The 16242-nt window shown below is 47.2% G+C and overlaps 1 protein-coding gene across 7 annotated transcripts in view; it reads left to right on the plus strand.

Moving 5' to 3' along the window:
* KMT2C (lysine methyltransferase 2C) overlaps positions 1–16242 on the plus strand; it is a 310800-nt gene that overhangs the window by 31016 nt on the left and 263542 nt on the right. The window contains exon 1 of one of the 7 annotated variants that reach the window (XM_040352738.1): positions 8593–8781. The exons of the other annotated variants lie outside the window; for them this stretch is intronic. Within the exon in view, the coding sequence (XP_040208672.1) occupies positions 8732–8781 (50 nt within the window). The 5' untranslated portion in view covers positions 8593–8731. Of the gene's footprint in view, positions 1–8592; positions 8782–16242 lie in introns of those variants that run through there. 7 annotated transcript variants of the gene reach the window in all.

Here is a 16242-nt window from a genome sequence, read left to right on the forward strand (position 1 = left end):
ATCATGAGATCGGTGAATTTTTTTTCACCGATCTCATGCTTTCCAGCCTGGAGGAGAGATGTGGGGTCCATAAAGAGGACCTGTCACACACATTTCCTATTACAAGGGATGTTTACATTCCTTGTAATAGGAATAAAAGTGATTAAAAAAAAAAAAAAAAGTGTAAAAAAAAAAAAAAACAATTAAAACGCCCCTGTCCCCTGTAGCTCTCGTGCAGAAGCGAACGCACACGTAACTCCCGCCGACATATGTAAAGGCCGGTTAAACCACATATGTGAGGTATTGCCGCGTGCGTTAGAGTGCCAGCAACAATTCTAGCACTGGATCTCCTCTGTAAATCTAAACTGGTAACCTGTAATAAAAAATTCAAAACGTTGCCTATGGAGATTTTTAAGTACCGGAGTTCGGTGCCATTCCATGAGTGTGCGCAATTTTAAAGCGTGACATGTTGGGTGTCTATTTACTCGGTGTAACATAATCTTTCATATTTCACAAAAAATATGGGTAACTTTACTGTTTTTTTTTTTTTTTTTTTTTGTAATTTATGAATTATTTTTTTTCCAAAAAAAAGGCGTTTGAAAAATGATTGCGCAAATACCGTGCAAGATAAAACGTTGCAATGACCACCATTTTATTTCCTAGGGCAGTGGTCATCAACCCTGTCCTCAGGGCCCACTAACAGGCCAGGTTTGCAAGATAACTGAAGTACATGACAGGTGATATAATTTGCTGCTCAGTGATTGCAGTATTCTAGTCTGCATCTCCCCAAGGTAATACATAAAACCTGGCCTGTTAGTGGGCCCTGAGGACAGGGTTGATGACCACTGCCCTAGGGTGTCTGCTAAAAAAACATATATAATGTTTGGGGGTTCTGCGTAATTTTCTAGCAAAAGAATGATTTGTACATGTAGGAGAGAAGTGCCAGAATAGGCCCGGTATTGAGGTGTGTGTATAAAAGCCCGGTATTGAAGTGGTTAACATCCATGTTTCAGAGTAGGAATGGTGTACCTTTCATCATAGGCCTTGTTAACTACTCTCCAAATTAAGCATTTATGGTTGTGGCCAAAAAGCTAAATTTTGGTCTCATCACTCCAAATGACTTTGTGCCAGAAGGTTTGAGGCTTGTTGCTGTGCTGTTTGGCGTATTGTAAGTGGGATTTTATTGTGGCATTTCCGTAGTAATGGCTTTCTTCTGGCGACTCGACCATGCAGCCCATCTTTCTTCAAGTGCTTCCTTATTGTATATCTTGAAACCACCACACCATATGTTTTCAGAGAGTCCTGTATTTCATCTGAAGTTATTTGTGGGTTTTTCTTTACATCCAAACTATTTTCCTGCCAGGTGTGGCTGATTTTTAAGTTGGTCTACCTGACCGTGGTTTTCCACTTCTTAATTAGAGTCTGAACACTGCTGATTGGCATTCTCAATTCCTTGGATGTCTTTTTATATCCCTTTCCTGTTTTATACAGTTCAACTACCTTTTCCCCGCAGATCCTTCTGACAGTTCTTTTGCTTTCCCCATGACTCAGAATCCAGAAACGTCAGGGCAGCACTGGATTTAAAGATGCAAGGGTCTGTCAGGAGTCCAAAAACACATTGGCCTTTTATACACACTAATTATAAGCAAACAGATCATAGGTGAGGATGGTTATCTTTTAATAGCCATCCAAACTCATTTGTATCAACTTGTGTGCATGTTATCAGGCCAAAATCACCAGGGTAAACTTTTTTTTTTGATCGGGGTCATTTGGGTAGTTTCTGTTGTGATGATTTAAAGAGTACACACATTTGATTGATGATAAATGGCTTCAGCCAAAACACTAACCATGAGTGAAAAAAGTTTTTGTGTTATCATTCATATTCTCTGAAAAATGGCCAAGAAATCATAAAGTCTGCCAGGGTATGTAAACTTATGAGCACAACTGTATATTATCCATCTGGTTATCTAGTTCAACTGGATTTCTAAAATAAACATACACTGCTCAAGAAATTAAAGGAACACTTTGAAAACACATCAGATCTAGATCTCAATGGGGAAAAATATCATGCTGTATCTCTATACTGGTATGGACTAATGTGTTGGGAATAAAAGGATGCCACATTGATGGAATTGAAAGGTATCAACCTAAAGAGGTCTGAATTCAAAGGCACACAAAAAATCTTCATATTTTCTGACTGGTTTCCCCTTGTTTTGCATTTGGCTAGGGGTCAGTGTTACTACTGGTAGCATGAGGTGATACATGGACCCTATAGAGGTTGCACAGGCAGTCCAACTCCTTGATGGCACATTAATATGTACCATTGCCAGAAGGCTTGCTGTGTCTCCCAAGAGCATGGAGGAGATTCCAGGAGACAGGCAGTTACTCTAGGAGAGCTGGACACTGCCAGAGCCCTACAAAATGACCTCCAGCAGGCCACTGGTGTGAATGTCTCTGACCAAACAATCAGAAACAGACTTTATGGGGGTGGCCTGAGGGCCTGACGTCCTCTAGTGAGCTATGTGCTCACTGCCTGACACTGGACCTCAATTTGGCATTTTCCATTGAACACCAGAATTGGCAGGTCCGCCTCTGGTGCCCCCTGCTTTTCACAGATGAGAGCAGGTTCACCCTAAGCATATGCGACAGACGTGAAAGGGTCTAGAGAAGCCGCGGAGAACGTTGTGCTGCTTGTAACATCATTCAGCATGACCGGTTTGGTGGTGGGTCAGTGATGGTCTGGGGAGGCATATCCATGGAGGGACGCACAGACCTCTACAGTCTACACAATGGCACCCTGACTGCCATTAGGTATCGGGATGAAATCCTGGGACCCATTGTTAGACCCTACACTGGTGCAATGGGTCCTGGGTTCCTCCTGGTGCACAACAATGCCCGGCCTCATGTGGCGAGAGCATGCAGCCAGTTCCTGGAGGAAGAAGCAATTGATACCATTGAATGGCCCCCACGCTCACCTGACCTAAATCCAATGCAACACCTCTGGGACATTATGTTTCTGTCCATCTGATACCACCAGGTTGCACCTCAGTCTGTTCAGGAGCTCAGTGATGCTCTGGTCCAGATCTGGGAGGAAATACCCCAGGACACCATCCGTCATCTCATTAGAAGCATCCCCTGATGGCACTTGGGGGGCCATACAATCTACTGAGGACCATTTTGAGTTGTTGCAATGAAATTTCAGCAAAATGGACTAGCTTGCTGCATAATTTTTTCACTTAGATTTTTGGGGCGTCTTTGAATTCAGCCCTCTGTAGGTGGATCATTTTCATTTCCATCAAATGATGAATCTTTTCATTAATAACACATTACCCATTTTTATGGATATTCGTATCCAGCATGATATTTTTCCCCATTGAGATCTGATTATATATATATATATATATATATATATATATATATATATATATATATATATATATATATATATATATATTGTGTAAGGTGGTTGGCACTGTAGGTGAAATCCCCCCCCCCCCATCCTGTAATTGTTATCTGGTAATTTTTTATTTTTTTGCATGTAGATTTTTTATTCTACACCAGATACTGGTTGCTAAATGTACTCGCAGTGCTCTTGGAGACATTCTCTGGGGGTGGATATATGTTATATAGTATCCTTTTTCCCCATAGTCCCCATCTGGATTGCTGTTGGGTCCATTGTTTTCCATCTTTCTGGATAGGCGAGAGATGCTCTATAATATTGCATGGCTAATGTTTAAAATGGAAATGAATTGTTGTGACCACTTTTGCCTCTGAAGAAGCAGAACCTTGCCGTCCAGGAAACATATTGAGCTTTAATGTCTTATCACCGCCATAAGAGAATTCATAAAAACGAACTCTGGGGTCACCCAGTATAAGCATTGGGTTAATTACAGCCGTTGATCAAGATATTTTGGGGTCATTTCACAAGCATTGTTGTGATTTTTAATTGTCTGGTTTTAATGTAGGAATTGTCAATAAAAGTGATATTTTATGGATAAAAGTGAGAACGTGCGATGTCAAAGTCTTGATCTAGTTTTGCGAATGTCTTGAACTGTTACTTTCGGCATAACATTTTTAGAATCACTAATTGGAAGACAGTGTGGTTCATTTACTAAGGGCAAATGGACTGTTCATTTTGCAAGGGAAATTTCCCCTTAGCTCAGTGAATGAGGTGAAACTCTTCTGACTCCCACAATCCAAACGTGTTGGCACATTTGTTTTCCCCCTGGAACATGATTGGGGTCTTTGCAAAGTGAAATTTCTTCATTCGTTAAGCTCTGGTCTATTTGCCTTTATTACATCAAGTCCAGTGCACTGATATACGCTGTACTTTCGGTATTTTTCTTTCTTTCATTTAAAAAAAAAATGCTTTTTATTCAATACTGCTAAAAGCGTAAAAGTTGAACAAACCTTTCTCTTTGCAAACATTGTTATCCAATGCAGAGTGGTAAGCATGCTCAGTTGCCTGTTGGCTCCAATTATAGAGCCGCCTTTGTAACCTTCAGGGCAAGTACTTCTGATCACATACAAGTATTACCAGGTTGGGTACACTATAGACATAAGCCACCATGGTGATCATCACCCATAGACGAAATATGTTACCCCTGAGTCAGTCACTTCATAACATGGGTGCATTGTATGTTTTCTTCCTGTTACTGTAGTGCATTGTGTAATGGATGTTATTGTATTCAGTAGCCATTTGGATGATCTGTGGGCACACAGCTCACATGAACTGGGTACAAAGCTCTACCTGTCACACAATGTTTCCTATCCCTCACCCATATATCTCATATTTTGGTTTCTCTCCCCCCAGCCTGATATCTGCTCTCTCTCCCCCCCCCCCAGCCTGATATCTGCTCACTCTGCTCTCTCCCCCCAGCCTGATATCTGCTCACTCTGCTCTCTCCCCCCAGCCTGATCTCTGCTCTCTCCCCCCAGCCTGATATCTGCTCACTCTGCTCTCTCCCCCCAGCCTGATATCTGCTCACTCTGCTCTCTCCCCCCAGCCTGATATCTGCTCACTCTGCTCTCTCCCCCCAGCCTGATATCTGCTCACTCTGCTCTCTTCCCCCAGCCTGATATCTGCTCACTCTGCTCTCTCCCCCCAGCCTGATATCTGCTCACTCTGCTCTCTCCCCCCAGCCTGATATCTGCTCACTCTGCTCTCTCCCCCCAGCCTGATATCTGCTCACTCTGCTCTCTCCCCCCAGCCTGATATCTGCTCACTCTGCTCTCTCCCCCCAGCCTGATATCTGCTCACTCTCTCTCCCCCCAGCCTGATATCTGCTCACTCTGCTCTCTCCCCCAGCCTGATATCTGCTCGATCTGCTCTCTCCCCCCAGCCTGATGAGATCTGCTCTCTCCCCCCAGCCTGATGAGATCTGCTCTCTCCCCCCAGCCTGATGAGATCTGCTCTCTCCCCCCAGCCTGATGAGATCTGCTCTCTCCCCCCAGCCTGATGAGATCTGCTCACTCTGCTCTCTCCCCCCAGCCTGATATCTGCTCACTCTCTCTCCCCCCAGCCTGATATCTGCTCACTCTCTCTCCCCCCAGCCTGATATCTGCTCACTCTCTCTCCCCCCAGCCTGATATCTGCTCACTCTCTCTCCCCCCAGCCTGATATCTGCTCACTCTGCTCTCTCCCCCAGCCTGATATCTGCTCGATCTGCTCTCTCCCCCCAGCCTGATGAGATCTGCTCACTCTGCTCTCTCCCCCCAGCCTGATATCTGCTCACTCTCTCTCCCCCCAGCCTGATATCTGCTCACTCTCTCTCCCCCCAGCCTGATATCTGCTCACTCTCTCTCCCCCCAGCCTGATATCTGCTCACTCTCTCTCCCCCCAGCCTGATATCTGCTCACTCTCTCTCCCCCCAGCCTGATATCTGCTCACTCTCTCTCCCCCCAGCCTGATATCTGCTCACTCTCTCTCCCCCCAGCCTGATATCTGCTCGATCTGCTCTCTCCCCCAGCCTGATATCTGCTCGATCTGCTCTCTCCCCCCAGCCTGATGAGATCTGCTCTCTCCCCCCAGCCTGATGTGATATCTGCTCTCTCCCCCCAGCCTGATGTGATATCTGCTCTCTCCCCCCCAGCCTGATGATATCTGCTCTCTCCCCCCCAGCCTGATGAGATCTGCTCACTCTGCTCTCTCCCCCCCAGCCTGATGAGATCTGCTCACTCTGCTCTCTCCCCCCCAGCCTGATGAGATCTGCTCACTCTGCTCTCTCCCCCCCAGCCTGATGAGATCTGCTCACTCTGCTCTCTCCCCCCCAGCCTGATGAGATCTGCTCACTCTGCTCTCTCCCCCCCAGCCTGATGAGATCTGCTCACTCTGCTCTCTCCCCCCCAGCCTGATGAGATCTGCTCTCTGCTATCTCCCCCCAGCCTGATGAGATCTGCTCACTCTGCTCTCTCCCCCCCAGCCTGCCTGTTTGTACCCCTCTCCCTCCCAGCAGAGGTCAGTCCCAGAGAGAAAGAGAGAGATCTCTAATTTAGATCTGTATGGTGGATCTCTCTCCCCCTCCCATAGATCTGTATGGTGGATCTCTCTCCCCCTCCCATAGATCTGTATGGTGGATCTCTCTCCCCCTCCTCTCCCCTCTCATAGATGTGTATGGTGGATCTCTCTCCCCCTCCCATAGATGTGTATGGTGGATCTCTCTCCCCCTCTTCTCCCCTCCCATAGATCTGTATAGTGGATCTCTCTCTCCCCTCCCATAGATCTGTATGGTGGATCTCTCTCCCCCTCCCATAGATCTGTATGGTGGATCTCTCTCCCCCTCTACTCCCCTCCCATAGATCTGTATGGTGGATCTCTCTCCCCCTCCCATAGATCTGTATGGTGGATCTCTCTCCCCCTCTACTCCCCTCCCATAGATATGTATGGTGGATCTCTCTCCCCCTCTCATAGATCTGTATGGTGGATCTCTCTCACCCTCTTCTCCCCTCCCATAGATCTGTATGGTGGATCTCTCTCCCCCTCTCATAGATCTGTATGGTGGATCTCTCTCCCCCTCTTCTCCCCTCCCATAGATCTGTATGGTGGAGCTCTCTCCCCCTCCCATAGATCTGTATAGTGGATCTCTCTCCCCCCTCCCATAGATCTGTATGGTGGATCTCTCTCCCCCTCTCATAGATCTGTATGGTGGATCTCTCTCCCCCTCTTCTCCCCTCCCATAGATCTGTATGGTGGATCTCTCTCCCCCTCTCATAGATCTGTATGGTGGATCTCTCTCCCCCTCTCATAGATCTGTATGGTGGATCTCTCTCCCCCTCTCATAGATCTGTATGGTGGATCTCTCTCCCCCTCTTCTCCCCTCCCATAGATCTGTATGGTGGATCTCTCTCCCCCTCTTCTCCCCTCCCATAGATCTGTATGGTGGATCTCTCTCTCCCCTCCCATAGATCTGTATGGTGGATCTCTCTCTCCCCTCCCATAGATCTGTATGGTGGATCTCTCTCCCCTCCCATAGATCTGTATGGTGGATCTCTCTCCCCCTCCCATAGATCTGTATGGTGGATCTCTCTCCCCCTCCCATAGATCTGTATGGTGGATCTCTCTCCCCCTCTACTCCCCTCCCATAGATCTGTATGGTGGATCTCTCTCCCCCTCTCATAGATCTGTATGGTGGATCTCTCTCCCCCTCCCATAGATCTGTATGGTGGATCTCTCTCCCCCTCCCATAGATCTGTATGGTGGATCTCTCTCCCCCTCTCATAGATCTGTATGGTGGATCTCTCTCCCCCTCTTCTCCCCTCCCATAGATCTGTATGGTGGATCTCTCTCTCCCCTCCCATAGATCTGTATGGTGGATCTCTCTCCCCTCCCATAGATCTGTATGGTGGATCTCTCTCCCCCTCTCATAGATCTGTATGGTGGATCTCTCTCCCCCTCCCATAGATCTGTATGGTGGATCTCTCTCCCCTCCCATAGATCTGTATGGTGGATCTCTCTCTCCCCTCCCATAGATCTGTATGGTGGATCTCTCTCTCCCCTCCCATAGATCTGTATGGTGGATCTCTCTCCCCCTCTCATAGATCGGTATGGTGGATCTCTCTCCCCTCCCATAGATCTGTATGGTGGATCTCTCTCCCCCTCTCATAGATCTGTATGGTGGATCTCTCTCCCCCTCTCATAGATCTGTATGGTGGATCTCTCTCCCCTCCCATAGATCTGTATGGTGGATCTCTCTCCCCTCCCATAGATCTGTATGGTGGATCTCTCTCCCCCTCTCATAGATCGGTATGGTGGATCTCTCTCCCCTCCCATAGATCTGTATGGTGGATCTCTCTCCCCCTCTCATAGATCTGTATGGTGGATCTCTCTCCCCACCCCCTAGAAATGTACGGTGGCTCTCTCCCCCCATAGATATTTGTATGGTGGATGTGGTGTCTCCAGTCAGTGTGTGTAGTTCATGTTTAATAACAAAGAGAAGTCCCGGACAGGTGATGATGTGGTGTGTGTGTGTGTGTAGTCTGGTCCCCTCCCCCCCTCGGTCTTTGTGTGTAGCGGGGATCGGGTCGGAGTCCCCTATGGGGGGTTTTGTGTGAGTTCTCCGTGAGCGGAGCGATCCAGTCCAGGATTTGGAGGTAGCTCTTGCCGGATCTACTTCCCTTTGCTGGGGGTGGGGCTGCGGTCCTGTTGCTCGGAGGGATCTGCTGGGTCTGCGAGTTGTCGGCGGAGGAGAGTGCGGGGGACGGCGGCAGCGGAGCGTTAGAAGTGTCCCGGGGCCCGGAGGATCGGCGGAAGTGGATGGTGGTGGAGCCGGAGCGGAGGTCATGTGACCAGAGCCTGGCACACAGGTGAGCGCTGCCACGTCCATGAAGTGTGTCACTCCGCGCCCAGCTGACACTGACAGCCAGAGGGAGAGGAGTGATGTCACCGGGGTTAGCTCCCTCCCCCCCCATCCCCGTACACACCGCGCCGTCCCGCGGCTTAACCCCTCACCTCCCGGCCCCGATCATCACTTCTCTTCTCAGAGATGGCTCCGGGACTTGTAGTACGGGGATCTCCCCTCCCCCACTGGGTCCAGCCAGAAAGTTACAGTGTGTGTAATCCCCCAACAGTCCACTGCACAGCACCGGTCCCTGGATGGGGGGCGCTGTTCCCGGTCAGAGCTCGTCCTCTGATAGGATGACAACACTCGCCATCTATATAGAGGAGCAGGAAATGTGTTATCACTACAGACACCCCCCCCCCCATGTATAATATAAGGAGGAGGGAGGTGTGTGTTGTGTAGAGATGGCAGGGGGAAGTCCTAACCCAGAGGAGAGGATCAACACTCAGAAATCAACAGGTCCTCTTCTCAGACACATAGAGAGTGAGAGAAAGCAATGTGTACTGCTATGGCTGATCACACTGAGCCCCCACTAGTGTAGTCCGTTCTATTCCACACTGAGCCCCCACTAGTGTAGTCTATTCTATTCCACACTGAGCCCCCACTAGTGTAGTCCATTCTATTCCACACTGAGCCCCCACTAGTGTAGTCCATTCTATTCCACACTGAGCCCCCACTAGTGTAGTCTGTTCTATTCCACACTGAGCCCCCACTAGTGTAGTCTATTCTATTCCACACTGAGCCCCCACTAGTGTAGTCCATTCTATTCCACACTGAGCCCCCACTAGTGTAGTCCATTCTATTCCACACTGAGCCCCCACTAGTGTAGTCTATTCTATTCCACACTGAGCCCCCACTAGTGTAGTCTATTCTATTCCACACTGAGCCCCCACTAGTGTAGTCTATTCTATTCCACACTGAGCCCCCACTAGTGTAGTCCATTCCATCCACACTGAGCCCCCACTAGTGTAGTCTATTATATTCCACACTGAGCCCCCACTAGTGTAGTCCATTCCACACTGAGCCCCCACTAGTGTAGTCCATTCCACACTGAGCCCCCACTAGTGTAGTCCATTCCACACTGAGCCCCCACTAGTGTAGTCCATTCCACACTGAGCCCCCACTAGTGTAGTCCGTTCTATTCCACACTGAGCCCCCACTAGTGTAGTCCGTTCTATTCCACACTGAGCCCCCACTAGTGTAGTCCGTTCTATTCCACACTGAGCCCCCACTAGTGTAGTCTGTTCCATTCCACACTGAGCCCCCACTAGTGTAGTCTGTTCCATTCCACACTGAGCCCCCACTAGTGTAGTCTGTTCCATTCCACACTGAGCCCCCACTAGTGTAGTCTGTTCCATTCCACACTGAGCCCCCACTAGTGTAGTCTGTTCTATTCCACACTGAGCCCCCACTAGTGTAGTCTGATCTATTCCACACTGAGCCCCCACTAGTGTAGTCTGTTCTATTCCACACTGAGCCCCCACTAGTGTAGTCCGTTCTATTCCACACTGAGCCCCCACTAGTGTAGTCTGTTCCATTCCACACTGAGCCCCCACTAGTGTAGTCTGTTCCATTCCACACTGAGCCCCCACTAGTGTAGTCTGTTCTATTCCACACTGAGCCCCCACTAGTGTAGTCCGTTCCATCCACACTGAGCCCCCACTAGTGTAGTCTGTTCTATTCCACACTGAGCCCCCACTAGTGTAGTCCATTCCATTCCACACTGAGCCCCCACTAGTGTAGTCCATTCTATTCCACACTGAGCCCCCACTAGTGTAGTCCATTCTATTCCACACTGAGCCCCCACTAGTGTAGTCCATTCTATTCCACACTGAGCCCCCACTAGTGTAGTCCGTTCTATTCCACACTGAGCCCCCACTAGTGTAGTCTGTTCTATTCCACACTGAGCCCCCACTAGTGTAGTCTGTTCTATTCCACACTGAGCCCCCACTAGTGTAGTCCGTTCCATCCACACTGAGCCCCCACTAGTGTAGTCTGTTCTATTCCACACTGAGCCCCCACTAGTGTAGTCTGTTCCATTCCACACTGAGCCCCCACTAGTGTAGTCTGTTCCATCCACACTGAGCCCCCACTAGTGTAGTCCGTTCTATTCCACACTGAGCCCCCACTAGTGTAGTCCATTCCATTCCACACTGAGCCCCCACTAGTGTAGTCCATTCTATTCCACACTGAGCCCCCACTAGTGTAGTCCGTTCTATTCCACACTGAGCCCCCACTAGTGTAGTCCGTTCTATTCCACACTGAGCCCCCACTAGTGTAGTCTGTTCTATTCCACACTGAGCCCCCACTAGTGTAGTCCGTTCCATCCACACTGAGCCCCCACTAGTGTAGTCCGTTCTATTCCACACTGAGCCCCCACTAGTGTAGTCTGTTCTATTCCACACTGAGCCCCCACTAGTGTAGTCTGTTCCATCCACACTGAGCCCACAGCAGCGGGATAGCTGGGCACATTTCAGCTCATCACCCACTTTTGACCATAGACTGGAAACCATGGATGATCAAAGATAAGAAAATGTCACACCAAGGATTCCTCGAAAGGGTCCAAAGCTTTATTCCGTGGTCACATGATAAACTCACAGCAGCTGTATATTTATAATGTGACCACAGACTAATGCTTTGGGCATCTTCGAGGAATCCTGGGATACAGCAGTGCCGTCACCTGGGCTAGCTCTTAACTAACCTTTGGGTTCCTGACATTGGCATCTTTACTGTGGGCAGCAGACTCTGTTGCTTGCAGCTTCACAGCTGGCTGCCTGCTGCACATGCTTGAGCAATGCTGAGCTTTGTGAATGCACACGAACCAATAAACATGCCTGCATGTCTATGGAGTGTGGAAGGAAACCCACCACTGCGCTGATTCAGGATGTGTGATCATTAAGGCACCATGCACACTAGGCACACCTAAGCTAAAAAAAACGCTGGTTAAAAAAAGCAGATCAAAAAAGCTATTGGCAGCGTTTCTGCTGGAAAGATGCTTCCAGAAAATCTACAATTTTTTTTTTTCTGTTTCTACACGCTGAAGCTCAAAAACATTAACGGCCTAAAGTGGGGTGCATGGACACATAGGAGCAGAAACAAAATGCTAACAGCTTCTAGAAGCTTAAAAAAAAAACACCAGTGTGCATGGAGCCTGAATGTACATTTGGGGTATTGACTATGAGATAAATACAAAAAAAATGTGCAAACCCTTAATGTGTCAACAGACGGGGTTAATTATGTCAACATTTAGTAAATAAGTCTCATTTGAATAAGTTGGCAGCAGATTGCTAGAATGCAGGTAGCACATCATGTCCAATTGTTTTCAGATTGGACATTTTACTTGTGAAGATGTATTAGTGACGAGTTCAGGTTTTATGTCTTCATTTGCTCTCTACACTTTATTGCATCCTACTGACTGTCTCTATTTTCTGCCTCAAATAGAAAATGATTATTCTGCCCTTTCCCTTTGTGTATCAGCAGCTGGAATTAGGAGTGTGCAGTTGTGTTTTTCTGTGAATAGTGTAGCTTTTTTGTTGGTAAATACAAAACAATCTTGCTCCAATGTTTTTAGGAATGCTGACATTTACAACCTCCACAGAGTAAATAAAGTTCCACCATGTGACTTGTCCTAAGGGCAAGACCTGAATTGTGAGCTCACCTGACATTCTTCCTGATTTACAGAATGAAGGAGGACTGGATGGCTGCCAGCCTTGCAGCTGGACAGGGCTGCGTTAGTCATCAGCCCACCTTAGGGCAAAATCCTTTGTAGGTTTAGTTTCCTTTACCACCCAACTTTTAAGGCCCTATTTACCTTTGTACAATGCTTTAACCACTTCAATACTGGGCACGTTCACCCCCGTCCTTCCCAGGCCAATATTTCAGCTTTCAGCGCTGTCACACTTTCAATCACAATTGCACGGTCATGCTACGCTGTACCAAAATAGATTTTTATTCATTTTGTTCACACAAATAGAGATTTCTATTGGTTTTTTTTTTTTCTTTCTGCGATATAAGCGTAAAAAAGCGGAAATTTTGAAAAAAACAAAACCAATATTTTCTACTTTCCATTTTAAAAGAAATCAAATCAAATTAAATTTTGTCATAAATTCAAGTCGAAATGTATTCTGCTACATGTCTTTGGTAGAAAAAAATCCTGTTGAGTGTATAATTGGTTTGTGTGATCACGGACAGATGTACGCAGATGATCATTGGGACATATGATTTTACTGTTACATATATGTGGAGGGACAGGTGTTTTTACTGTGTGGGAACGTTTGTGGTGACAGTGTTTTGGGGAAATTGTGTGGGGACACTGGGCCAGTGATCAGGGTGTAAAAAGCTGTAAAAAATAACTCATACTCGCAGATCACCGACTGGTTGCAGCGGTCAGCTCTCCTCACTGATGACTTCTGTGTGAGGAGAGCTGATCGCCTAGCAACCGGCTCTCGATTTACATCACATCACATGACATCTGTGATTCGACACAGCCCTCATGTGATCAGGAGGGCCAGTCACAGAGCTGCGGAGATGCGCCGTGTCCGGGTGACATGAGTGCATTGGGAGCGCGCCGCTGTGCAGTTTTTTTTTTTAACCTGCTTATAGCTGATTGTTGAAGGAAAATGTGAAAAAATAAAAATTGCCGGCTAAAAAAAAAAAAAATCAATAAAAAAAAATTAAACGCATGTCAAAATGCAGCAAGCGCCGCAAAAACGCTCAAAAGCAACATGCATAGATGTGAATCGAGCCCAAGTACCGTTTAGCTTTCTCCTGCTTCGTTCTTCTGTTATCAGCCTAATAACTTCTGACAAGTTCTCCACAACTGAGATAAAAGCAAGCAATTTTTTTCCCTTCAACCTGTGGATGTTCTCTGGCTAGCTTTAGGGATACCACAGCAGCAGAAGGCTGAGGTTCTTTACTTATCTGTGTCTCTTTTGGAGATTTCCCTTGTCTTTTTCCCAAGCTAGACATTGTCACTGGGAGGTGGAAATCTCCCCAAAGGGACCACAGAGCGCAGAAAAGGACTGGCAGAGTCTTTGCAGCACCTGGGCACGGATCCGTGTTGGTAGTTTCATCATGCAATTTCTGTACACCTAAGAATACATTCACATGGGGGTTAAAAATGGCGTGGACAGATGTGCACTGCATGTAGATTTGTATCTGTGGTTCTCATACTACCTGTGCAACATCACCTTTAGCATTGCTTACAATTCTACTTCCTCCTCCCCTCTGCCTTTCTCTGTCGGGGTCCCCCCAAGGTTCTTTTCTTGGACCTCTCCTATTCTCCATCTACATCTCCCTGGGTCAGCTGATAGTCTCATGACTTCCCATCTCTACGCCGATGAGATTTTTTTTTTTTTTTACCCCTCAGATCCCTTCTTCAGTCTTCTCACGTAACCCTAATTTAATAATGGACATACTGGCCTGGATCATATACACATATTCGCCAGCACACCAAGGATCATTTAAAAAAACGTCCAAAAATTTATTGCATATTTAGCGATCCAAAAAAGCTTTTTTGGATCGCTAAATATGCAATAAATTTTTAGACGTTTTTTTAAATGATCCTTGGTGTGCTGGCGAATATGTGTATATGATTTGCTTTCCGGTGCCCAGCCAGTGATCGCTTCAGCACCCTTTTACCCATTGGCTAATTTCCTGGAAGGTGTGCATTTGGAATATTTTTGAAACTATACTGGCCTGGATGTCGCACTACTTCTTCAAACGCTCATAATTTTTCCGCCCCCTGCCAGGGTCTCTCTGTCGAGATTGATGGCACAACTATCGCCCATCCGCGCTGTTTAAGGTTCTAGGTGTAATCCTGGACTCTGAACTCTTTTTTGCCCCACATACAATCACGATTCAAATCTTGCCACCTCAACCTCCAACATCTCCAAAATATACCCCTTTCCTAACCAATGACACCACAAAGCTCCTAGTTCACTTCCTGGTAATCTCTTACCTAGACTACAGCAACTCCCTTCTCATTGGCTTACTTTACATAGGTTGTCCCCTCTTCAGTCCATCATGAATACTGCTGCCAGACTCATTCACCTTACAAACCATTGTGTCTGCCACCCACCCCTCTCTGCCAATCCCTCCATTGGCTTCCGCTCACCCAACAAATTACTAACTATAATTGACAAATCCATCCACAAGACCTCCTGCTCTCTAATTCCCTTGTCACCTCCTCCCACGCTCGCCTCCAGGACTTTTCCTGAACCTCTCCTATCCTATGGAACTCCCTACCCCAATCTATCAAATGTATCTGTTTCTCTGTTTCCTTTTAGACGATCCCCGAAAAGCCTTCTATTCAGAGAAATCTGTTCTGCCCACATCTAACAACTTTACTTTTATTTTCTCCATCAGCTCATTCCCCACAGTTACTTTTTTTTCTATCATTTGACCCCCCCCCCCCCTTCTAGATTGTAAGCTCTGAGGAGGGCCCTCTGATTCCTCCTGTATTGAATTGTATTGTAACTTTACTGTCTGCCCTAACGTTAATTGCTGCGCAAAGTGTTGATGCTATATAAATCGTGCAATACAGATCTATGGATCTAGTCGGACAGCTGTACCTGGCAGTGTAATTTTGTGCTGCATTCAACAGCATTGATGCACCCTATTGGCTATTGCCGCTGTGTCGCCTGCAGCACTGATCACACATGCTATTGATGTTAGTCTTGAATGAGCCTTTCATTGGGAGGCCATACATGCAAAGAATACCCTTGGCTGATTGTGAATGACCGGAGGCCCAGGTCACTCTGTGCACGCGCCTCCACCTCTGCTGCATGGATGATTCAGGGCTGGCATGCCAACATCAGGAGTGTCTGATCAGCAGCATTGGCTACACATTGTTGACATAGACTTGTCAGCCTTGAGCAGCGACAGCACATAATAGTGCATCACAAACGTTGCATGCGTACAGCATTAAGCGCAGGATTCTCCTTCTGCAATCTTCTACCGGCAAGATACTCCATTTAAAAAAGTTCAGTAATTACATACAGTTGTCTGAGCCCATAATGTAATGTCTGTAAAGCTAGTTTCTGTAAGGTGTTAGTTCCCGGTCACACGATGCAATGCGGAAAACCCTGCGATTCAGTGCCAGCTCCCACATCACACTTGAATCGCAAACCGCTTGGGGTGTCAATGTAAAGTTAATGGCACCTGCAGATCGGTTTGCGGATCACAGTGCGAAATGGTGCAGGAATCTGATCACGATTCCTGTGGGGACCAAAAAAAGTCCTGCACCATTTTGGTGCGAATGTGATACGATTTCAACCATACAGTTTGTATGGCTGACTTTGCATTGCACAGACATCGCATGTGAATTGCACAGCAATGTGGTGTGAATCATATGCAATGGCTGTGATCACACACATGTGATCCCAGCCTCAACCCTTGTACACAGGATCGTTTTTCCCGGCGGTAA

Source organism: Rana temporaria, chromosome 5 (assembly GCF_905171775.1).
Source record: "Rana temporaria chromosome 5, aRanTem1.1, whole genome shotgun sequence".
Lineage (NCBI taxonomy): Eukaryota > Metazoa > Chordata > Amphibia > Anura > Ranidae > Rana > Rana temporaria.